At 39.5% G+C, this 25,470-nt stretch overlaps 1 protein-coding gene across 2 annotated transcripts in view; it reads left to right on the plus strand.

Moving 5' to 3' along the window:
* Positions 1-25,470, plus strand: part of LOC126355260 (uncharacterized) — a 378,424-nt gene that overhangs the window by 319,250 nt on the left and 33,704 nt on the right. For both annotated transcript variants that reach the window (XM_050005547.1, XM_050005548.1), the window contains exon 13: positions 23,243-23,447. In XM_050005547.1, coding sequence (XP_049861504.1) covers positions 23,243-23,447 — 205 coding nt within the window. The remainder of the gene's footprint in view (positions 1-23,242; positions 23,448-25,470) is intronic.

Genomic DNA, 25,470 nt, shown 5'->3' on the forward strand with positions numbered 1-25,470 from the left:
GTTTATTGACAAGCACATACTTATAAACAATAAGGGAAACTAAATGTGAGTGTTGGGGATGACAAGCTGCTTAAAGGAATAAAATGTAATAATATATTCTTAAAAGAAGAGGTAATAGTAAAAGCACATTTCTGATGTATTTAAACATCAGTGGCTTACATAAATAGCATATGAATGGCAAAGAAGCAAAAATTGACAATCTATAAATTTTTTTGGAAAGAAGGAGACATATATTATTCCTTTAGCTACATGAACATTGGCTAACCAAACACAGCATCAAAATCCTTCATAAATTAGGTAGCTATGTTGTAGCCAGCAGCTTTTGTACAAGCAAATAAATTCATGGGAATTCATGCATTCTAATTAGAAATTCTATAACATATAATGTAAGAGATGATTTTAATTTTCTAAATGATGAGCACATATTTGAAAGTTGCTGTATTGAATTATAGTGATAAAAAATTCTAATAATTTGAATATACAGAATACCAGGTAAAGAAGTTACAAAAGTAATTATGTTTAAACTAAAGAGTCTCTTCCAGAAACTAACAAAAGAGCAGAAGAAAAGATTATCATAGCTGCAGATTTTAACATAAACAGTGAATCAACAGAATTTATTGATTTGATGAAGCATTTGGTTTTAAGCTATGAAAAAGGCAATCCTCACTAACACTCCACGCATAAACTTCCCATGCTGTGCTAATACTTATGTCTGCTAGTGGGTCAAAAGTGAGCAGGACATAGAAACTGTATTTTTTGGTTTTTCAGCTTCATTATTGGAACATATACAGTTACACAAAAATTAACAGGAGAACAATAACACAGTAAAAGTATGTAGCAATAAAAATGGACACAGGGCAAATAATTCCTATAGGACATGATAGCCTGACTGAACTGATGGTTTCAGTGAGTAGAAAGTAGCAAATTGTAAATGTCAAAAACTATATACAGAGATACTTCAAATTATTTCACAATTACCAATAAGGACTAGCATCAGCTGTAGAATGGTGGCCACAGTGCCAGTTCCTTTCAACATGTGTACATGCCGAAAGGGACTTTGCATCGTAATCAGAATATATCATATATACATTGATTCTATACCCAAGCAAATACAGGGAACAAAAAGTAAAGAGTTCACAAGTATGCCTTGCATGGAATTGTTTAATCTAAGTGTGCATCATGTCACTACAGGTGAAATGCTGAGTATAAGCCACAAAGGCAATATCACAGGGTCTCACAGTTGAGGTGTGTATGCCATCTGTACACATATGATCATGATGATGATGCAGCAGTCAGCCAAAACTAAAAAATTAATACATAAAAATGAAAAACTTGTGGACACACATGATAGTCTATGGCAATCAAGCAACATGTGACACACTGTCAGTTAGGGTGCAATTGTTACCAAGAATTCCTTGCTGTAGAAGTAGTCTACCAATCCTATGGAACTGCTACTATCGTGTGAAAACATCAGTATCAAATTAGTTTGTATGAAGAATAATTTAATACTCCACCCCTAGTGCTCCGTAAGGTTTGCAGATGCCAGTAATTATTGTTCAGCCAAAGCTTATAGTACAGACCCACCAGCATCATCATCTCATCATCTCATCATGTCCAAAATACCATTACTGTACTTGTGGCAAGTTTTTTCTTTATGTTCACAGAGCACAATAGGCACTCTTTACAAAACAGTATCTTGCTCTGTCAAGCAAGTCAGTCATTAAGCATCAGCAAAAAAATTGCTGGTTCAGGAGCTCTTTCCATCACAAGCTTCTCTCTGGAAAAATGCCAAAGCTGGAACACTGTAGTGCATGGCAGAGAGAGACTCCACTACTTACGTCCACTTTGCTCATGACTGATCTGTGTGTCACCTACTGTTGTAAACTGCTGTATCAGATGGGTGGCAGGTGTTCATGGGTTACAGTGTACCGCTCCCTGTGAGAAGGAGACAATGTGAGGCATCGGCGACAGCAGTGGTGGTGGTGGTCAGAGTGTGGCCCCCATGCTGGATGGCGGCACAGTGGTGGCAGGATATGACATTTGCTGCAGCAACGAAAGAATGGGTAGCGTTTACACTTATCATAGTCCCCATGTCCGGCTGCAGGGCATCCTCAGCAGTGCCAGCATATGCCACAGTGGTTGGCATGGCAACAATGTGCACAGCGAGCTTGGTATTGTCCCTCAGCCACCCTGGTACTTGGGTGATTTGACACCGGACTGCCAGCCAGGGCTGGGAATTACACTGCAAGGCAATTTGCTGGCATGGTGAGGCATGGCATGGTGCAGGGTCAGGGTTTGGCAACAGATGGTAGTATGCTGGTGATACATGGCAGGTGGCACACAGGGTGCCTGTGTGGGTGATGTACTGTTCTATGTAGGTGCTATTTTTGGTGCCCCATGTTGGTAGCCTGGGTCACAGATTGCAGTGTGGGCATGTGCCAGCACTGTGGCACTGGTGAATGGCCTCTCAGTACTGGGGATGTGCCGTTTTTGGTTGGTGACTTAGAAGTGCTGGCCAGGGAAAGGTCCAGTGGCAGGGGTGATGTGTCTGACATCGTGAGCAGCACTGTTGTGTTGCCATGGGGGATAAACTACAAGACAGCCTCTATCCTGATGTTCTATGGGAAAACACTAAAATTGGTGGTGTTTGGTGAGGCACCACCATCTTTGCTTGGTTCCATCTTGGTCCTGATGGCTAGCAGTGCACACAGGCTCACATATGCTGGCTTCAGGTGATTGATTGAGTCGTAGGTGGTGGTGTGTTGGAGGCACAAGAAGATTGCATTTGTGCCACATGACAGGATGAGCTGCTGAGTACTACGGGTGTAGTGGCGGCTGGCTGGCATCCAACCAGTGCATGACACGCTGAGGACCTGTTGCACAAAGGGCTGGCATTTGCCATGTTGTGTGCATGGAAGGCACCGAGCACAGGCATGCCATTGAGACATTGGAGCTACTGCATGGAGGGTGGGGGGTAGGTTATGGACGGCAGGGGGTGTGGCTCAATGAGATCACCTGGCAGTGTGAACGGCCATCTGTACATAAGCTCAGTGGTGGGAGTGGCCAAATCTGCTTATGGCAGACCTAAGAAGACTAGAGGCAGAGTGGTAGACTACGTTGCAGAGTGGCTTGTGAGGACAGATCTTAGAGACCTGGGTAATCTGTCAACCATGCCATCAGTGCTGCCAAACATTGCTGTGAGAGTCTTAAGTAAACAAAATGTGAACTGTCACCTGCAGTTGGTGGTGATGTGGTGGGGGCACCTGAAATGTGAGACCCACATGCCTATAAAAGCCTTTGTCACTGTGCCCACCGTTATGTCCGGCAAAGGCACTGTTTCAGGCCATGGTGTGAATCTATCAATGATAGTAATGAGATACCGGTGGCCCTGGTGGCCCATTGATGATGGCAGGGGGCCTGCAATATCCATGTGTATGTGGTAATAGCAATGATCCAACAGGGAGAAACAGGTATGGGGGCACGCATGTGCCAGCCTACTTTAGAGCTCTGGCACAGGATGCAGATGCAGGCTCATTTGATGCAATTGTGCTAGTAGAAGGCCAAATGAAATGCTAGTGAATGAGTATGGCAGATGCACAGATTACAGGGTGGGCCAGGCCATGGAAGTACTCGAAGGCTGCCTTGCAGAAGTCTGGGGGAAAGTAGGAGTAGATATGGTCTGAGTGGGGACTCAGGTGGTCAGTACTGGTGTGGATGTCACACCAGACAGGTTTGCACATGCCTGGTATTGTGTGCAGTTGCAGGTTTAAACCCATATTTACATCTTTTCAGCGCCACAGGAGCTCAGGGCCAGCAATCTGGGTAGTGATGAGGATCATATAGCTGAAGGGAGTGGTAAGGGCACACAGATGGCTAAGGGAGTCACTGGCATGTTGTCTATTCCGGCAATGTAAAAGATATAAGCGGTGAATTGTGCAATTTACTCCTGGGGTGAAATCTGTATGCCCTCTTTGCAATCAAAACTCGTTGTCAATGGGCAGAACATTAAATGACGTTCCTCTACCAATGGGTGGAAATATCTACCTAACTAATACACGGCAAGGAGCTCTCCACCATACGTGGTCCAATGGTGCAGTGGTTTCATAAACTTCACAGAGGAAAACACCAGGAGCTGTCAAGTCCTTCAACAAATTGTTGCTAGACAGCACCTTTGGCAGACTGCCTGGTTTTGGTGACAACTGCAAGTGGAGATTCTGGCTGGGTTGTGTGCTACAAGGGCATCTTGTAAGAGGTCATGCTTTGTTGCTGTTGTGATCTTCAGTCCAAAGATTGGTTTGACGCAGCTCTCCAGAATACTTTATCCCATGCAAGCCTCTCTATCACTGAGTAACTACGGCAACCTACATCCTTCTGAATCTGCTTACTGTATTCATCTTGTGGTCTCCCTCTATGATTTTTAACACCCTCTCCCCCCCCCCCCCTTCCCCGCAACACACACATGACACTTCCCTCCAGTGCTGAATTGGTGATCCCTTGATGCATCAGAATGTGTCCTATCAATTGATCCCTCCTTCTAGTCAGGTTGTGCCACAAATTTCTCTTCTCCTCAATTCTCTACAGTACCTCCTCATTAGTTACATGAGCTACCCATCTAATCTTCAGTATTCTTCTGTAGCACCACATCTTAAAAGTTTCTGTTCTTTTCTTGTCCAAACTGTTTATTGTCCATGTTTCACTTCCATACATGGGTACACTCCATACAATTACTTTCAGAAAAGACTCCCTGAAACTTAAATCTATACTTGATGTTAACAAATTCCTCTTCTACAGAAACACTTTTCTTGCCATTATAGCCTCCATTTTATATCCTCTACACTTCAACCATTAGCAGTTATTCTGCTGCCTACATAGCAAAATTCTTCTATTACTTTAAGTGTCTCATTTCCTAATCTAATTCCCTCAACATCACCTGATTTAATTCAACTGCATTCCATTATCCTCATTTTGCGTTTGTTGATGTTCATCTTATATCCTCCTTTCAAGACTCAAGACATTATCCATGCCATTCAACTGCTCTTCCAAGTCCTTTATTGTCTCTGACAGAATTACAATATCATCAGCAAACCTTAAAGTTTTTATTTCTTCTCCCTGGACTTTAATTCCTACTCCATTTTTTCTGTTTTCTTTACTGCTTGCTCAATATACAGATTGAATAACATTGGGGATAGTCTACAACCCTGTCTCACTCCCTTCTCAATGACTGCTCCCCCTTTGTGCCACTTGCCTCTTATAACTGCCATCTGGTTTCTGTACAAACTGTAAATAACCTTTCACACCCTGTATTTTACCCATGCCACCTTTAAATTTTGAAAGAGAATCTTGCAGTCAGCATTGTCAAAATCTTTCTCAAAGTTTACAGATGCTATAAATGTAGGTTTGGCTTTTCCTAACCTATCTTCTGTGACAAGTTGTAGGGGCAGTATTGCATCACATGTTCTTAAATTTCTCCAGAATTCAAACTGATCTTCCTTGAGGTCAGCTTCTACCAGTTACTTATTAAAGTGATAATTCAGTAATTTTCAGACCTGTCAGAACCTGCTTCCTCTGGAATTTGAACTGTTATATTCTTCTTGGAGTCAGAGGGTATTTTACCTGTCTCACCAGATGGAAGAGTTTTGTCATGGATGACTCTCCCAAGGCTGTCAGTAATTGTAATGGAAGATTGTGTTCTCCGATGGCCTTGTTCCGACTTTTCTTTCAGTACTCTGTCATTCTTCACACAGTATTGTATCTCCCATCTCATCTTCATCTATGTCCTCTTCCATTTCCATAATATTGCCCTCAAGTACATCTCCCTTGTATAGACCCTCTATATACTCCTCCCACCTTTCTGCTTTCCCTTCTGTACTTAGGAGTGGTTTTCCATCTGAGCTCTTCATATACATACAGGTGTTTCTCTTTTCTCCAAAGGTCTCTCTAATTTTCCTGTAGGCTGCATTTGTCTTACCCCTAGTGATATATCCTTCTACATCCTTACATTTGTTCTCTAGCCATTCCTGCTTAGCCATTTCGCACTTCCTGTCGATCTCATTTTTTAGATTTTTGTATTCTCTTTCACCTGCTTCATTTACTGCATTTTTATATTTTCGTTAATCATCAATTAAATTCAATATCTCTTGTGTTACCCAAAGATTTCTACTAGCCCTCACCTTTGTACCTACTTGATCTTCTGCTGCATTCACTATTTTATCTCTCAAAGATACCAATTCTTCTTCTACTTTATTACTTTCCCCTGTTCTTGTCAATTGTTCCCTAATGCTTCCTCTGAAGTTCTCTGCAACCTCTGGTTCTTTCAGTTTATCAAGGTCCCATCTCTTAAATTCTTACCTTTTTGCTGTTTCTTCAGTTTTAATCTACACTTTTTTGACCAATGAATTGTGGTCGGAGTCCACATTTGCCCCAGAAATGTCTAACAGTTTAAAATCTGGTTCAAAAATCTCTGTCTTACCATTATATAACCAATCTGAAACCTTCCCATGTCTTCAGGTCTCTTCCACACATAGAACCTTCTTTCCTGATTCTTAAACCAAGTGTCAGATATGATTAAAGTATGTTCTGTACAATATTGCATCAGGTGGCTTCCTCTTTTATTTCCTTCACCCAATCCATATTCACCTACTATTTTTCCTTCCCTTCCTTTTCCTGCTATCAAATTCCAGTCCCCCAAAACTATTAAATTTTTGTCTCCCTTAACTATCTGAATAATTTCCTTTACCTCATCATCCATTTCTTCAATCTCTTCATCATCTGCACAGCTACTTATCATATAAACTTGTACTACTAAGGTGGGTATGGGCTTCATGTCTATTTTGCCTACAATAATGCAATTACTATACAGTTCACGGTAACTTATCCATGTTCCAATTTTTTTTTATTCATTATTAAACCTACTCCTGCATTACCCCTGTTTGCTTTTGTACTTATAATCCTGTATTCATCTGACCAGAAGTCATGCACCTCCTGCCATTGAACTTCATTAATTCCTGTTTTACCTAAATTTGACCTATTTGTTTCCCTTTTTAATTTTTCTAACCCACCTGCCTGATTGAGGGATCTGACATTCCATGCCACCATCCATAGAACACCAGATTTGTTTCTCCCAATAACAACATCATCCGGAGTAGTCCCCATCCAGATATCCAAATGGGGGACTATTTTATTTCTGGAATATTTTACCCAAGGGTATGCCATCATCATTTAACCATACAGGAAATCTATATACCCTCAGCAAAAATTATGGCTGTAGTTTCCCTTTGCATTCAGGCATTGACAGTACCAGCACAGCAAGGCAATTTTGGTTTATGTTAAAAGGCCAGATCAGTCATCCAGACTGTTGCATCTACTGAAAAGATGGCTGCCTCTCTTCAGGAACCACATGTTTGTCTGACCTTGCAAGAGATACCCCCACTGTGATTGCACCTATGGTACTGCTATCTGTATCACAGAGGCATGCAAGTCTTCCCACCAATGGAAAGGTCATGCTTCATTTTTTCAAAACTGATCAACATTCGTGCCACCCAAAGAGTGGGCCTTTTGTGTGGTTGCCCTGGAGTGTGGCCATAAGAGGTGCTTGCATGCTTGTGATGTCCTTTATGTTGAATCAAAAATATTTGCCATCCCGAGGAACGTGCTGAGAATATATGTAGTGAGCCATGGGAACTTTGACACAGCCCAGACCTTTTTGTTCAGGGAGTGAGAGCCCATGGATGGCATCCTGTACCCCTGGAAGTCGATCTCTGGAACATCAAAAATGCACTTCTCCAGGTCGATAATGATACCAACCTCCTGGAAGTGACAGCATACCTCCCAGAGACTATGGTGGTGCTCTGTGGGATCACATGAATAAATCAGGATATCATCCAAGTAGGTGAAAGACCCTCAAAGGAGGAAGCCATACTGAGAAATAAACTTAGTGCCAAGGATAAGGTCTGTAATGTCGGTCATGGTAAAGGTTCACAGGAAAGCCTACTGAGGCCTAGGATGGTGGATCAGATATGGGAGCAGTAGGTTGTGATGGCTGAGCCATTAACTGCTTTGAGGAGTAGGGGGAGAAGGTGGACAGTTAAAAGCAGAGCGTAGTAACCATGAGGGATAGAAAGAAAAGTCTGAACCTGTGTTGAGGAAGGAGGTTGTTGAGCAATGAAGATTGCTATGATCACACACAAATAGGCTCTGTGAAATCACAGAGCATCCAGGTGTGGCTACTGCTGGCTGCTGTCAGTGTTTGGGGCTCATGCACGTGTTGCATGGCAGTGTGCAGCATCTCTGCCAAAACACTTATTGTACCAACAATGTCATCAATATGCACCAGCTACCCACATGCCATGGAGGGGGGAGGTCCCTGTGCAGGTGTGCGTACCGTTGGGCAGAGGTGGGCAGTGCATGATGTGGGGCAGGTGCATGCACTCCGAAGCAGTAGTGAGCTTGCTCATCTTGCTAATTATCTTGGTTATTAGCTGTGCTGTGGCTGCTGGGGGTCCAGGGGCCAGGCAGTGGGAGATGTTGCAGGTTGCGCGAGATTGCGGTCACACCTGCAGGCTTCGTGATGCTGCATAGTGGCAGTGATAGTTTGTGAGTCAAGGGCTTCAAACACCCTGTCAGTGGTGGTGACTGCTGTACTGGAACTCTGAAACTCCTATCACTTAACACCATGTGTATTTTGACAAACAAATGCATGTGCCAAGTTGCTGCTAGCAGCCTGTTGGGAAGCACTGCCAGCTCAACTAGCATGTGGCAGTGGAACTGTGAAGGACACGTGTTAGGACACATGATGATGCTTGTGCCTGCACAGTGAGAGCATCTGTAAGCTGTGCAAAGTGGCTTAGGAATGCTTGGAATCCATCCTTTTGTGCCTGTGGGCTGGAGGGGGCAAAGAGGGTTTGGCCATCACTGGGGCAAGACCGATCCTGAGTGGTGTAGCAGGATCGGTCAGTATAACATTTTACTGCTATCTTTAGTAGTGGTGGGCTGGCAGAGGGATAGAAATGCCTGTGTGATGTGGCTGCACAATACACATGACCTGGCATGGTGATTGGTGGAGGTGGTTCACTTGAGGATCACCAGTGTGAGAAAGGCATTCCTCACTAATATTGCACACATAAGCTGCCTACATTGCAGTAGTACATGTAGCTGACTGTGGGAAAAAAGGGAACAAGACATGAAAAGTACATTGTTTGATTTTTCAGTTTCTTTATTCAAACAATTCACATTTACATAAAAATTAACAGAACAATAACACAGTAAAATTATATAACAATGAAAATCAACACAGGGGAAATAATTCCTATTGAATGCAGCAGGCTCACTGAACTGAAGGTTTCAGTGAGTGGGAAGTAATGAAATGTGAATGTCAAAAACAATTTGCAGTGCTTCTACACTTACGCAAATTTTTTTAAGGAAGGATTCACAAAAATGCCTTGTATGGAATTGTTTATTCTAAGTGTGCATCATATCACTACAGATGAGATGCTGGGTATAAGCCACAAAGCCACAATGGCAACACCATAAGGTCACACAGATGAGATGAATATACCACTTGTGCACATGTGATATACGATCATGATGATGATGCAGGAAGCAACCCAAAAAACCTTACACACATGCACATGGTAGTCTATGGCAATCAGGTGACATGTGGCACACTATCCACTAGGAATGTTAGTAAGAATTCTTTGATGCGGAAGTAGCCTACCGATCCTGTGAAACTGCTGGTATGGCATGAAAACATCACTATCAAATTAGCCTGTACAAAGAAAAATTTAAAGCTCCACCACTAGTGCTCAGTAAGGTTAGCTGATGCCAGCAGTTATTGTTCAGTAGAAGTGTACAGTACAGACTCATCAGTGTCATCCTCTCAGCACTCATACATGCCCAGAATACCATTACTACACCTCATGGTAAGTCCCTTCTTCAAGTTCACATAGTACAATCAACATTCAGTATAAAACACTATCTCACTTGGGCAAGCACATCAGTCATTCAGCATTCGCATGGGAAATGCTGGTCAGGGAGCTCTTTCTGCTGTGTGCTTCTATCCATAAAAACCCCAGAGCTGCAGCAAAGCAGTGCATGGCAGAGAGATATTCCACTACTTAGGTTCACTTTGCTCATAGCCAATCCACATGTCATCTGCTGCTGGAAGTCGTTGAAGCAGATGGGTGGTGTGTGCTCGTCCACTGCAATGTGTTGCTGGAAAGTTAAACTTCACAGAATTCACAAGAGAGAGTTAACAGACAGCAACCTGCCTAGATAACATTCTGGCAAATCATTCATTTGATGAGATAAATAAATTTTGCATTGATTCAGGTATTTCTGATTGTTCTGCAGTCTTTGTATCCACCAAAATAAATCAACCAGCCATTAGAAAAATGCGTGTCAAATGATGCTTCAGTAAGGAAAATATAAACATGTTTTATTTGAAACTTGAAGAAGTAAACTAGACAATGTATCATTGTACTACAAGTTCTAAAAATTCTGACAGATTTCTTGGAAGTTTTTTTGCATATTTCCAATGAAATATTTCTCCCTACAGTCTGCCACAAAAAAATGACAAGCAATGTGAAATGTATGATAGTTAGTATAAAATAGTCAAGTGCCTGGAAAAGATAGTTACATAATGAACTGAAAAGTAATACAACTTAGATTTTATAAACTAAACACAAAGGTACAAAACTGTATTTAGAAGTGTGGTAAAGGCAGCAAAAGCAATATCACACAAAAAATTAATTTTACCACACACATAAATCAAAGGTAGTAAGGTAAGTAATAAAATCTGAACTTATGGTCATAGTCGGCAGTCCATAGATCTCCAAAATTAATATAGGTGACAAATCTACCTTCAGAAACATAAGAACATTTCAATAAGGACTTCTTCTTATAAATGTATCAAAATCACATGTAAATGTAAGTGGTTACAGAGAGTATGTCCAACCATTAAGTTTCAAACAGGGTAACAGGGAGTTTCTAATTAAATTTGAATGAATTACACCTAAAGATATATAAAAGGTAGTAATATCCATTAAAAATAAAAATTATGCTGGATGGGATCAAATACCCACTAGCATAATTGAAACAGCTTCTGGTATAATATCAGAACCCCTACCCAAAATAATAAACCAGTCATTTGAAGAAGAGTGCTTCCCAGATGCTCTACACATCTAAAGTATGCAGTAGTGTAGCCATTCTTAAAAAAAAGAGACTGAACGGAAGTTGTAGGAAACTACTGACTAGTAAATCTTTTCCCAATGTTCTCAAAACTTTTTGGAAAAGCTAAAAACCATATCCAAAATTTCATAGTAAAATCTAAAATTCCAGAAAGTGAAGAGTACAATATAGGCCATCAATAAATGTTCAGAATAAAAGGTAGTGCTTTGAAGCGTTCAGATTATGTTTAACAGATAAAAATCATAGGGTAATTGTAACATAAGGTACAGGAAATTGTTTCTCAGAATGAAAAATTATCACACAGGAAGTCCCAGAAGGTTCCATTTTAGGCCCAATCCAGTTTTTATTTTATAGAAATGATTTACTTCTTAATATAACATTGCACTTAGTTTTATTTGCAGATGACACATCTGTACTCAATGAAAGTGAGGCCACAGAACAAATTCCCCAAACAGTAATTGACACATTAAATAGTCCTCCAATTCTTATTCTTCTTCTAAAATGTCTTCATTTTTTCACAGAAATCCATCAATGATGGTTTCAGTTCATGGTTTGTTTACAAACTAATAATTCTCAACAAGTGTTCTGAATGCAGATCCACCCTGTACTATGTCACCTGTTAGGCCAATTTCCTGACATCTTTCAGTTTCAAAGAGCCAATGTTTTTTAGCTTTCATTGAGATGACGAGACTGAGAATTCTTTATCAGACTGTCATCATCCATTCTTCTCTTGCAGAAAGCGTCAGAAATTTTTTCAGTATACTGGTGTCATTTCTTTTTTTCCAAACTCTTCCTATGCAGCCTGGGCCAAAAAGTTCCCTTAAAAATTTTCTTCCTTGTTTCTATGTGTCTTGGATGAGCAATCCACCTCTGCTCATTTAAGTTTTTCATGCACTTAATGTTCGTGGTTTTGTTAATTTATTGTAGTGTCATAAATTTGTGTTCCAAGATATGAATCTTTCATTATATCTGTCCCAGGTGGTTTTGTAGGCATTAAGCTATTTAGAGATCCTCTATTATTAACTTAATGATTTAATACTAATTATTGTATTTTTCCTCAGTATTTGAATTTAGGATACGTGATGTATTTTGCCAAATTGAGTTTCTATAAATTGTTCATCATCCCACATACTGAGTTTTTATGTATTTTCAGTTATGACTGAAATTTCATTAAGTTTTTCTTAGGAATATATAACTGTTTCTTCTATTGTTGGAGGGACTGAACCATAAAGAGCAAACATTGCAAAACAGTTTTACTAGGTGTGTTTGAAAAGTTTGGTAAATGGTTTCAGAAAATAAAGGAAACAAGGGTCACAAAAAATGTCTTTACTAGCCTTAAAAGTAATTGCCATTAGTGAGAACATACCTCTCACATTGGTTGTATGAGTGTCGGAAATTGTCAACAAATACTTATTGTGGCATCATTCACCTCACTGTGGCCATGCATTGTTGGATATCTGCAACTTTGTAAAGTGTAAGCCTTTTCAAGATAATTTAATACATGGAAACAAAAAGAAGTCTGCCTGTGCCAAATCTGGAAAAGAAAGAGGTTTTTGAAGAACAGTCACTTTGCATTGAGTGAGAAACTGGGGCACAAGAATCGCATTCTGTGGACAATCATTGTTGTGGGGGAAATTCCACTGACTACTCCAGAAGAGTTCTGGCTGAATTTACTGGATCCATTGCAGCAGCCATTTCAAAACTCCTTCATAAACTTCCTTTTTGACACTTCCATCATTTGGTAGATATTCATTGTTATCACAAAAGGCAATCAGCATCATTTTAATCTTGGATTTTGCTAGTGCACTTTTTTTGGGATGTGGAGAAGATGACGGACAGCATGACCTCTGGATGGTAGTGGTAGTGCCAGACCTCATTTCTGATATTGATGGTTTCCAAAAACTGTGGATTCCAGTCCGACATTTTGATAACATCTGCAGTTGTTTCTATACAAGGTTACTTCTGCCCATCTGTCAGTGCGTGTGGTGCAAACTAAGCACAAATCATCTACTTCTTCAAATGTTCATGAACAATTGTGTTTATACTGCCTTTGCTTGTCTTCAGTCTGCTGTCATTCTCAAAGAGAGCCTCCAACTATCTGTAAGCATCTGTCACACTCGTTTGATATTGTCTGGGATTGAGCATGTTGATGGTCGTCCCAAATGCAATTCATCCTTGACACCTTCCTTTTCATCTTTAAAGCATTTAAATCACTCAGACTCACACTTTTTACTCTTTGGTTCAACATCATACACTGGTACTATGAGTCTCTGCTGCCATTTTCCCTAATTTTAAGACAGCATCATGTTAACAAGTTGTTCCATTTTGCACTTCATTTAGCACTGAGACAAGTTCTCACTGTCTCTGTTAGCTTGGTTGCAGTGTGTACCACTGCTTCACTTTGGTGAGTTACTTGATTTGGGGGAGGCGGGGGGTGTCACTTTTTGACAATGCTCTCAATGCTTATATGCCTCATACTAACCAGTCCTGTTTTTGACATATGGGACCATTCATCAAACTTTTCATATGCACATTGTATTTTCACATAGTCTGCCAATATTAATCCTCTTTACTTCTTTTACTCACACCCTGACTACTTATTCCAGTACAAGATAGGACAATGGAGAGAATTCTGTTTTAATATAAGAAATTTTGAGTATTTGAATGTGAATTTAGTTTTTGAGGTGTCATTAAGTCCATTTTATTTGAGCATATCTCTCTCTTTTTCCCTTCTTTGAATGCTTCTAATATGATGATCAGTTTATGTGTATCAAACCGTATACCTTTTGGAGTCTACGAAGATGATCACTATTCATTTGCCTTTTCAGATTTGGAAGTTGGTTGTGAGACTGAGAATTTATTCTGCACAGGATCTGTCTTTTGTAAGTCCTGCCTGATATTCAGCAGTTAAATGATCTGTCTGTGCTTCATATTTCTTGAGTAAGACTTTTGACATAATTTCTGAAGTGAATGGTGGCAAGGAAATCCTTTTGTAATTATTCAGTCTGTTTCAATCAGCTTTCTGATGTAAAAGCATGGATTAGAATACATTTGCAGCCATTGTTTTTTTCTCCTGAGATAGATTATCTAGAAGAATCACAGGAATTTCCTGTATGAGGCTTTTGTCACCTATTTTCCATGTTATGGCTGTTGTGCTATCTTGTCCTGGGGCTTTATTATTTTTGAGTTTAAGTGTCATGAAGGTACTGAATCTGGATTTTGTTCAGGCTTTACAAAAGTAAGTTGGAGGTTGGGTGATTTACAGTTTAAAAAAACTTTGAAAAAATCTGCTACACATTTTCCTTTTTCTTCACAGTTTGTTTCTAAATCCCATTCAGATACTTGACAAAGAGACTGGGTGCCTGATACCAGGACTTTTTTTTTCTTTTCTTCCCCACAGGAGCTCATTGCGTGTATATATTTTTTTCCAATTTCTGTCAGTTTGTTGTGGTCATAATGGCAATTTTTTGGATCCAACGTCCTGGTAGGCATTCCTGTTTTGCCAGCTCTGAACCTTAATTCTATGGTTTTATCACATGCACCATTCCACTAAATGCATTTACATTTTCCCAGAGGTATGCTAATGCTCTGACATGTTTTCAAGAGTGTACATTCACTTTTCATCTGGGCACATCAATGCTTTAGGAAGCTTTCAAGAATGTATCTTTAAGATCTGGGCAGTTGGAAGCATTATGATTGTGGACATTTACAAGAAAAATGTCAAAATTTTGTTTAAAAAATTCCAGCTTGATCAGTGGGCTTCAGCTCATTCTAGATTTGAGACTGATAGATTTAAATTTCACTTTAATTGGAGACAAGTGGTGATGACAATCAATTATTCCTTTTTTGATCTTAATATTAATTTTTTGGGATTATTCTTGTAAATGGCCACATCATCTATTTGAACTTGTCTTAAATGAAAGTTTGTCAACCATTTTTTGAAAAAAATGTTAACATAAGGAAATGAATTTAGGTTAATGTTAAAAGGAAAGTGTAATATTCCCGTTATCTTTAAGATATAAAAATTTAGACCAAAGTTCTAATTATAGATTCCATTTTCCTCAATAACTAAATGAGGAATTTTTTGCAAACTTTAGAAGTTTTAGACCAGGAAACATTATGTTTGTAATGGATACTTAACTTGAAGAATTTGAGGGTTATGTTCATTATCATTCAAATTTGTTTGCTGCAGATGTCCTGGTTCCATTGCTTTTTTGGATAATGGTGAAATCTTTAGCAATATACTTTGAAATAAAAACATTCAACACAGAGACAACAATAATTTTCTTCATTTATTCATTCTAACTGACTGCAACTCCAGAACAACCTGAACTGACTCATACTTGAACTGCCATTAACAACTAACATGAACTGACAACTAATTACTTTGGCCCATCACTGGCATTTATATGTAAAAGTAACAATTCATGGTACTTGCAATGTTGTAACAATTAATAGTGTAGGTAATTTGCAATGGAGAAAACTTAAACAAAATTATTTGTGTCTACGAACGTACTTTACAAATGTGGTTTTGTAAAATACAGAGTATTCCAAATTTAAATTTTGCATGATGAATATTTTTAACAATTAATATTATGACATGTAAGTTTTCATTCAAAATAAGAACACTCCACTTGCTTATAATAGTGGAAACTCCAATGCTAAATTTTCATTATTTTATACAAAATACAGTGTTCCATCCTTTACTGGAAACTAGTAACTAAAACTAGTGAAGATTATGAAAACCAGTGAATTCATCATTTAATAAGTTTGTATAGAATTACTATCTTCTAAAATCTAACCATGTAGAGGAGGTTTTGAGTCACAGAAAGGGACAATGACAAGACTGCTATATACTTTAGCTTTCAGCCAAAAGGTCTTCTTCTGAAGTACAAAACACATACACATTCACACAAGCACAATTCACACACACATGACCAATGTATCTGGCCGCATTGGCTAGATGCAGTCCATCCACAGATTGAGACTGGCCACAGCAGCCAGAGACAATTGTCATGTATGTGTGAGTTGTGCTTGTGTGAATTGTATGTGTTTTGTACTTCAGAAGAAAGCCTCTTGGCTAGAAGCTAAAATGTATAGCAGTCTTTTCATTGTGCCTGTCTGTGACTCAGCATTTCCATATAGCCAGCAGCAATCTATCCTTTCTGTAATATTGTTGTTGTTCCATACTGGACTTGTTGTTTGATTCTGCTTATTCTTTTAAGTCTGATCATTACTCTTCATGACATTGTACAACGACTGGTATACAATGAAAACCAGTCCATGGTTTTAAATATCTTTTTAAATAGTGAAATTTCTGATGTATCAAGAGGTATATTAAAATAATGTATTATGTGTTACATTTAGTGACTCTCAGTCTGTTGTGTTACATATATATCACAAAATCAAATTGATCTTTCATCTTATTTGTTGCTTCTTTTGTGAGCAGGTTCTGTATGTCTTTTGCTTGCTGTTTTGTGCATTGAAGTCTCTGTTGAAATTCCTGGACACTTCTGACTGCAGCCATCTTGCAGAAAAGAAAAACATCAAAATTTTGATGTGACAGAATGGGACTTTAGCTGTAGTTTCTTCTGATAATTCACAGAAATTCTCTACTCTTATTGGGTCGTTTTGTTTGTAAATATTTAAAGGTATTGTAAATTCTATAATTTTGTGATTCAAAGTGGTTTTCATTTAAACATCTTGTTTCTTGTACTATTACAATTTGGATGTTGAGTTCATCTAATGAATTTGCTAGTTGCATCAAGTTTGCCAGTCTTGAGAATGCTATTGGCCCCAGAGATTGTACACTAATGATTTCCATGCCTCAATAGCCATCCACTCCTTCTAAACAATGCATATCTAGAGGTTGAGTTTTTATGCATTTGTTCTCACCAAACATGGATTCCAGGTTGTTATGCCTGGCTCTTCTCATGTGTCATTCCTTAAACTTTCCATCTAATATCTTATGTGTTTTCCACATAAATCACAATACATGTTTCCCTCTGTTAATTACATCACATGCTATATTTCTCATGGAAAAGCTAGAAAAGCATCAAAACTTTGTATACTAAATACAGATTAAAATGGGCATGATTTCATCTAATACTCTTCTATCTCATTAGAAAAGGCCTAATAGTGTGCAGTGGCATGCACCTAAATACTGCAAATATATTAATTGAGGGCAAGTATGGACATTATATTGAATTAAATGTTGGTTAGAGCAGCATCATACTCTAATAGACACTGGAGACAGTAAGTTCTTGCCATTCTTGCCATTATCTTTAAATGGCACACCCAGCCAGTTGTGGAAGCACCTAAGGTTTAATCTTGTTTAATCTTGAATTTGTAATAGAGACCAATATGATTCAGAGCCACAGAGAAATATCGAAGTTGAAAAATTTTCTTAAATGCCAAAAAATTTCAAATGTTTGTGAAAGACTTAGTCTCAGGTCTTCTGAATTATGGTCACCAAACTGTCTCTCTCTCTCTCTCTCTCTCTCTCTCTCTCTCTCTCTCTCTCTCTCTCTCTCTCTCTCTCTCTCTCTCCGTACTAAGTTTATCAAAACAATAAATGTCCACAACTGATAGAATTCTCTAAAGCAAATGCTGAAAGTCAAAATTACTATATAAAAATGCTGACTTCTGGTCTAAGGAGAAAAAAAGGATACTGGGAAGGTACAGTCTAACAGTTCAGCCTCATTCCACATTTTTTCTGCACACCCTCCAGTGACCCACTGTATCATGTCAGAGACATACAATCAAATTACATTACAGTTTACAATTTGTGGAGTGTACTGTTTTTTGTATGAAAATTGTCTGTAGAGAATGACCACACCATCTTTTGCCATTCTCAAAACAATTAAAAGGTGTTAGGAGCAACAAGTAACAATCAGTTTCTGAGCAGTCAAGCATGACATAATGTAGTAACCAAGTAACACATCAAATTGATTCAAGTAACATAAATATGGCTTTATTCACAAACCTCTGAACAATAGTGGAAATAAAGCTCTCATATTTACACACTTAACAAGACAGGTGAATGATACAGAAGGTGTAACATGTGATACACAGAACAATTGATGTGAGTGGTACAAACTAAAAGAACACAGTGAGTGTGAGTCAGCACTGCTTCTTTCACATATAGCTGTGAGTCACTGGCAGAAGGTGTGGTGGAGACCATGCCATGTGCACACTTCTTACATGCAGCCTCTAGTGGTTGGCCTGTGTTGATACAGTTGGTGGTTGATTTAAGTACACACTTGCAGTGACACTACACTCAGGGTACTCACAATCACATGCACTAGTAGCAGGATACAGCATGCCTTTCCTCTCAGAGAAAATATCTTTCAGATTCGGAGTGGAAGCAGCTGGTGGCGACGGGAGGAGCAGGACGATGTGCCGGGCAGGCACCAGAGCATAGAGCCAGAACGTGCACAGAAGCCAGCATGCCTGAGGGTGGTAGGCCCATGCATCACCCAACAATAGCACTGGGGGAGAGGGGGGGGGGGGGGGAAGTGGCCCTCACCATCTTTGCTTCGTCATCTGCAGACGAAATGGGGCTGGACCAACTGGCATCAATGGTTGAAATGATGATGGTGAGGGGGCCGTGAAGGCAGCCTGAAGGGAACTGCAGGCTGCGGCAGTAGACCCAAGGCCAGAGATGGACCACTTCCAGGCACTGGGAAGTTGGAACCCCAGGGCACCACACATAGAGAAGTCAGCCACTGGGACAGAGGCATCTCCACAGCAGTTGACAAGCAGCTCCAAGCAAAGGGCGATGGTGCAGGCTGCAGCAATTGGGGCCACACCCATGAAATGGTAGGTTCTGGCAGTGAGCAGAGGTGCAGCTTATCAAAGTGATGTGCCACCAACCCGTTGGCCATGCAGACATCACAAAGATGGCGTCTCCAGTGGTGGACTACAGTGGCCAGTATCCACATGGACCAGTGACCAAATTCTTGTGCCCACACCAGGGATCCCGGCGTGAAGCAGCTGCATGATTCTGGCTGCAGCAGGTGTAGTGTAGGCCTCAGAAGGTGGAGGAGCATGCGTCACTGCTGGCAAAGAAGTAACTAAGCTGGACTCTGCCCCCCCATAGGCATGAAGCAATAGGACCTGATAAAATTGAGAAGAGCATCATCTGGTGAAGAATCCACAACAAGCCTTTTCATTTGGGACTTAAACGCACTCATTAGTCATTCCACCTCACCATTCTATTGACGGTGGAATAGTGAAGCTGTAACATGATGAAACTGTGAACATAAACAAAACAACTGAAAGATGTGAGAAACGAAGGGGGCACATTATCAGAAACTAAGGTACCAGGCAATCTCTTAAAAGAAAAAGCTCTCAAAAGTGTATGAATTGTGATCCCAGCCAACATTGATGCATACTGGAGACTGTAAAGAAACTGGGAAAGTGTATCCACAACTAAGAGCCAATAGGAGTTCAAGAAAGAAACTGCAAAGTCTACATGAATGTGTTCCAGTATCTGCCATGGAGTGGTCCAGGGGGACAGAGACACCCTGGGAGCTGCCTGTTGTTGGGCACATTGCTCACAAGCCATGACAAAACAGACAATTTTGCCATCAATACATGGCCATAAACATGTCTCCTTGCTAACAATTTAGTGTGTGAAAGTTCCCAGTGGCCTTGGTGGAGAAGATGTAGAACCTCACACAGTAACAATGTGGGAATGACTACTCTGGGAGAGAGGTCTTCTATGGACAACAGAAAACACCATTAAAAACAGAGGGGCAATACCACAAAAAAAAAAAAAATAGTTGCTTAGGGGGCTGAAGACTGAGCAGGTGTTTTATCTGGCCAGCCCTACCGAACAAAGTGAACCATCTGGTAGAAAACTAGGTCAGCTGCAACTGCAGTGGCTACATGCAAGCTTGTAATTGGGAAACCCTCGACTGCATTCTGTGTTTCAGTATCAAGATGGAAGCAAAGCAATTCTTCACAATCAAAGTCAGGATCAGGACCCACAGGAAGGTAGAACAAGGCATCTGCATTATCAGGTTTAGATGTAAAACTTCCTGACAGATTAAAACTGTGTGCTGGACTGAGACTCGGACTCAGGACCTTTGCCTTTCATGGGCAAGTGCTCTACCATCTGGACTACTCAAGCACAACTCATGACCCACCCTCGCAGCCTTAATTCCGCCAGTACCTCATCTCCTACCTCCCGAACTTCACAGAAGCTCTCCTGCAAACCTTGCAGAACTAGCACTCCTGGAAGAAAGGACATTGCAGAGACATGGCTTAGCCACAGCCTGGGATTTGTTTCCAGAATGAAATTTTCACTGTGCAGTGGAGTGTGCACTGATATGAAACTTCCTGGCAGAGAGCTTCTGTGAAGTTTGGAAGGTAGGAGATGAGGTATTGGTGGAATTAAGGCTGTGAGGGCAGGTCGTGAGTTGTGCTTGGGTAGCTCAGATGGCAGAGCACTTACCCACAAAACATTAAGATCCCAAATTTGAGTCTCAGTACGGCACACAGTTTTAATCTGCCAGGAAGATTCATATCATCGCATACCCCACTGCAGAGTGAAAATTTCGTTCTAGAAACATCCCCCAGGCTGTGGCTAAGCCATGTTTCTGCAGTATCCTTTCTTCCAGGAGTGCTAGTTCTGCAAGGTTCGCAGGAGAGCTTCTGTGAGGTTTGGAAGGTAGGAGATGAGGTACTGGCGGAATTAAGGCTGTGATGGCAGGCTGGGAGTCTTGCTTGGGTAGCTCCGATAGTAGAGCACCTGCCTGCGAAAAGCAAAGGTCCCGAGTTTCAATCTCGGTCTAGTACACAGCTTTAATCTTCCAGCAAGTTTCATATCAGCACACACTCTGCTGCAGGTCAAAAATTTCATTCAGGTTTAGATGCGGGTCAAAAATAGATTTTGTGACTGTAATGTGACAAGAACAGTGTCCAGTGCTGTAGGTTGTGTGCAACCTTGTGAGGCAAGAAAGGGTGAGAGTTAAACAAGGAAAACAAGGGCTTATGGCTTGTAATAAAGCTAAACTTGGAGCCACACAAAAAAATGTAAAATTTATGGCAAGAGCCTCTTTCTCCACCTGAGAGTACTGTTGCTGGGCTTGAGTGAGAGATTTGTAGGTGAAAGCAACAGGTCATTCAGAGCCGTCAGCATATTGGTGTCCTAGGACCCTTCTGAGTTCGAATTGTGAGGCATCACTCGCCAAAACTATAAGTTGGTCCAGAGATAATGTAGCTAAATAGGCTGCCAAAAGTAGTTTGGGTTTCAATATTCAAAAAACACTTTTGCAGTCCAGGATCCAGCAAAAAGGTACATTCTTGTGTAACAATGCATGCAACATGTGGTCAAATGTGGCTGCCCCCATCATGAATTTGTGGTACTACACTATCTTCCCTAGGGAGGCCTGAAGTTCCTTTGTGGATGAAGGGCAAGTTGTAGGTGGAACAGGAGAGTTGTGATCTGGCAGAGGGGGGGGGGGGGGGGGGGGGGGGGGGGCATCCTGCACGACCTTAAACCCCAAGTAAACAACAGAAGGTTGAAAAAATTAAGATTTCACGAAGTTGCACTGTAAGCCTGAGGACTGAAAGGCAGAAAACAAGCTGTGCAAATTTTTCAAGTGATCCTCCATGAAGGAGCCCATGATAACAATATCATCCAGATAATTAATGATACCTAGGACAAGCATAGTCAACTGCTCTAAAAATCGTTGAAAAATATCAAGGGCAGTAACCACATGAAAAGGAAGGTGCAAATAAGTATAGTTTAGTAGTGCTGCTTTAGTGATACTTGTTTCTAAAATTGTACCCACATGTTGTTAGCACTTCTCTTAATGCAATTCCACCAAATAAAATTAAGTGAAAACTGATTTTCATTTGTCAAAAACATAATTTCTTTATCATAACTGATAGTTAGGCTTCTATGACTATGTTTTGTACACTTTGCATTTGATACCATTTTATTCTGTTTATACACAGTTCCAACAATATATTGCTTCATTCTGAAAGTCAGACATTGACAAAAAGGAAGGTAAAAAAAAAAAAAAAACAGAATGAAAGAAAGAGAATATCAACCACAACCTCCAATGTCTGAAAGATATAAAGATATAAACAAGGAAAAACAGCTATACTTATCAACTGTTTTAACAAAAATCTGATATCATGGACAACAGTACAAAATGTGAAGGGAATCAACGATGATCCTTGTACTGAAATTTGGGAAAGATCATACTAGCCCAAATAATTACTGGAGTGTTGCCTTCACTGGTGAAAAGGAAAGATTAGTAGAAGATCGACAGCTCTTTAATGTGTGTTTTGCACATTCCAGGAATGGATAGGCTACTGAAGAAAGAGAGCATATAAATGTTCAGGACTGGGGTGTTCAAGCCTTTTACATGTGGGGTCTACTGAATATAATGTGTTATTTTTTAGTTTTATTTCAGAAATTAATTATTTCAGGAAGCTTCATATTGCATGAAATATTACTATTTTGTAACTTTGTTTTAAATTTGTAATGTACTTTATAAGTTTTAGTCTTTATAATGTCTTATAACAATTTATCTCAATAAACAGCAGCAATATTGTGCAATTCACAGCCTGACAAGAATTTGTATTTTGCTAGAAAAATGAACCTGGTGTATTACATAAAGTCCACATGTTTTCTGTGTTGCATTAATTGAACTTTTATGGACATCTTTTCTCTGTCATTACTTCTTCTCATCTTGTATATTTCCTCTCCATCTCTAGTATCTCCAGTGCTACTCTTTTCTTTCTTTCATATGTATTCAGTTTCTGAATTATGTATGTTTTCTTTCACAAGCTCTTAAAATACCTGTTTATTTATTAATATTGCTGTTACTTTTATCATTTTCAACATTTTGTTGAGTGTGTTTTATTTATCTTGATTAACATATTGAGGTTACCTTGAATTAATACTTCCCAATTAAGACTATAAAACGTAATTACTGGTAGTAATGTACAAATGAAATCAGATAATTTTTAATATTTATCTGCTCAGAGATAATGACTTGCACAAAACCTCAACAATTTATGTGTTTCCCTTTTTCAGGATGAACATGGCCAGAGCATGCTCCATTTTGCTGCAGCAAGAGCACATGGACGTAATGGATTATTCCAGCTCCTGCAGGAGACTGGCTTGAATGCTGGCTATAGGGATGAATTGTATCGCACAGCACGAGATGTTGCAATCCAGGCTAATATTCCTGACAATATTCATGACATTGATAAGTGGGTCCTTCATCTTGCTGCAAATGGTACTACTGAACATTATTATGCCTTCCCATAAAGTAAACTGCATCAGCAAGCAACTATCACTACACTACTACACATTACTTTTACTTACAAAGAGTAAAATTAATACAATAAAATTAGTATGAAATCTGAAAGAAGCTATTAGATTCTCAGTTATACTTAATAACTATTGTTTCTTCTTGAGTACCTCCTCAGTTACTAATATAATTATGTTGTTATCAATGTCTATGTTCCACCAAACCTATCATACAGAAGAACCTTAAGGGACATGTAACAAGTCAAGGCATTCATTGACAAACATCATCAGTTGTCAAATCATTGCCTTTTTCATGTCAAATCATTGCCTTTTCCATGTCCTAGGAATTTTTTGTTCTTAGTTTGCCAGAGCTATCATTCTCCACAGGACAGGATTGTGGGATTTAAAGGAAACTGGGGTAACCAAAATGAGTATTACAGGACTGTTGCTGTTCGTGACATACAGTGAATGACCCAATGGATAAGATGAGAAGCTCTGTGAAGCTGTTAATAAAATGTGTTTTTGAAAGAATGAAAGTTGTGTTGCCAGAAAATTGTAGCAAAATGTACAGATACCTCCTAAAAATAGATGGTGATGCAGGGAACAGCAATTCACACTTAAAATTAACAGATGTAATGTATTCCATCATTATCCAACCAAACAATCAGTGATCAATTCCTGAAAACAATAACAACCATAGAACATCCTGCTGAGAACTAGTATTGTGGGCTACAGAGCACATACCCTGTCCAGGAATACGTACAAAGACCACAATGGCAGCAAAGGTGGAGAGAAAGGACTTCATTACAGTGGAGCTGGCAGATATGGCAACCTTCAAAAGGGAATATTTGTCTCTGAAGTCTAGAAATACTGCCAGTCTAAGGAAACAACATCCTTACAGAAAATCTTCCAGTCTTCCAGGTTGGGAGTTGAGGTAATGTGTGTGTGTGCAGCCCATCACTTTTAGAAAACCACAAAATGCACAATTTCTCAACAACTCAGAAATACATTGCCAAAAATGTAAACAAAAACTGGCAAAGAAACGTGTTCCATGATTAGGAATGTGGAATATTCCAGGAATATCATCTAAAAGAGAAGTATTTCAAGAATTATACTGGTATGACATGCACATAAAAACTCTCCCAGAGACTAAGAATAAGGAAAACGAACAGGGGAAAGATATTGGTATATGCATACCTAAAGTGGTATACCAAAAGAAGAACAAGACCAAGGAGGAGTATCCCCAGTAGTTTAAAACAAGTACACAAATGTATAAAATCCAGGGACCAAGCCAGTCACAGATTTTTGCAAGTGGATATCGATGTAAGACATCATTTTTATGGTAACCATAGCAGCATGTGTCCCAATGCATGATGCTGCAGCTGCTGAGGAGGAAAATTTCTATTTTAATCTGACAACACTTTTGGAAAATGTTGGAAAAGAGGTGTTTATAACTAGTGACCTAAATGGCAGAACAGGTTCCAAATTAAATGGCCCTCACAATTGGATGCACTGGAGAATCTATTTTCAATAATAATTGCAAAAGATTAATTCATTTATATGTCAACAACAGAAACTAAAAGTCTCAAATGGATGAGTTTCAAGCAAAGATAGCCACAAACATCAATGGACACAACCAAAATGTAACCTACAATCAACTATATTGTCATCAGACGGAGTACTGAACTGAAAGTGTCAGATGTTAAGAGTCAAGCACGGCTTAGAATTCGGCTCACATCACAAAAAGGAGTGACTGGCAGCTTAATTCCTTGCTTTGGAATGACAAAATTATGATGAGAATTATGGTCTCACTGTACAATTCAGTCACATAGAACATCTCCACATATGGCACTGAAATATGGGAGCTAACCAAAAAGAAGAAAAATAAATTGAAGTCCCTTGAATTGGTTTTTTGTAAAGAAATTTTCCCTTCACTGAATTATAAAACATCATAAATTATGGGATACAAGAAATTATAGGACAAAAAGACACTATTCCTGATGCCATAG

This window comes from Schistocerca gregaria, chromosome 3 (genome assembly GCF_023897955.1).
Source record: "Schistocerca gregaria isolate iqSchGreg1 chromosome 3, iqSchGreg1.2, whole genome shotgun sequence".
Lineage (NCBI taxonomy): Eukaryota > Metazoa > Arthropoda > Insecta > Orthoptera > Acrididae > Schistocerca > Schistocerca gregaria.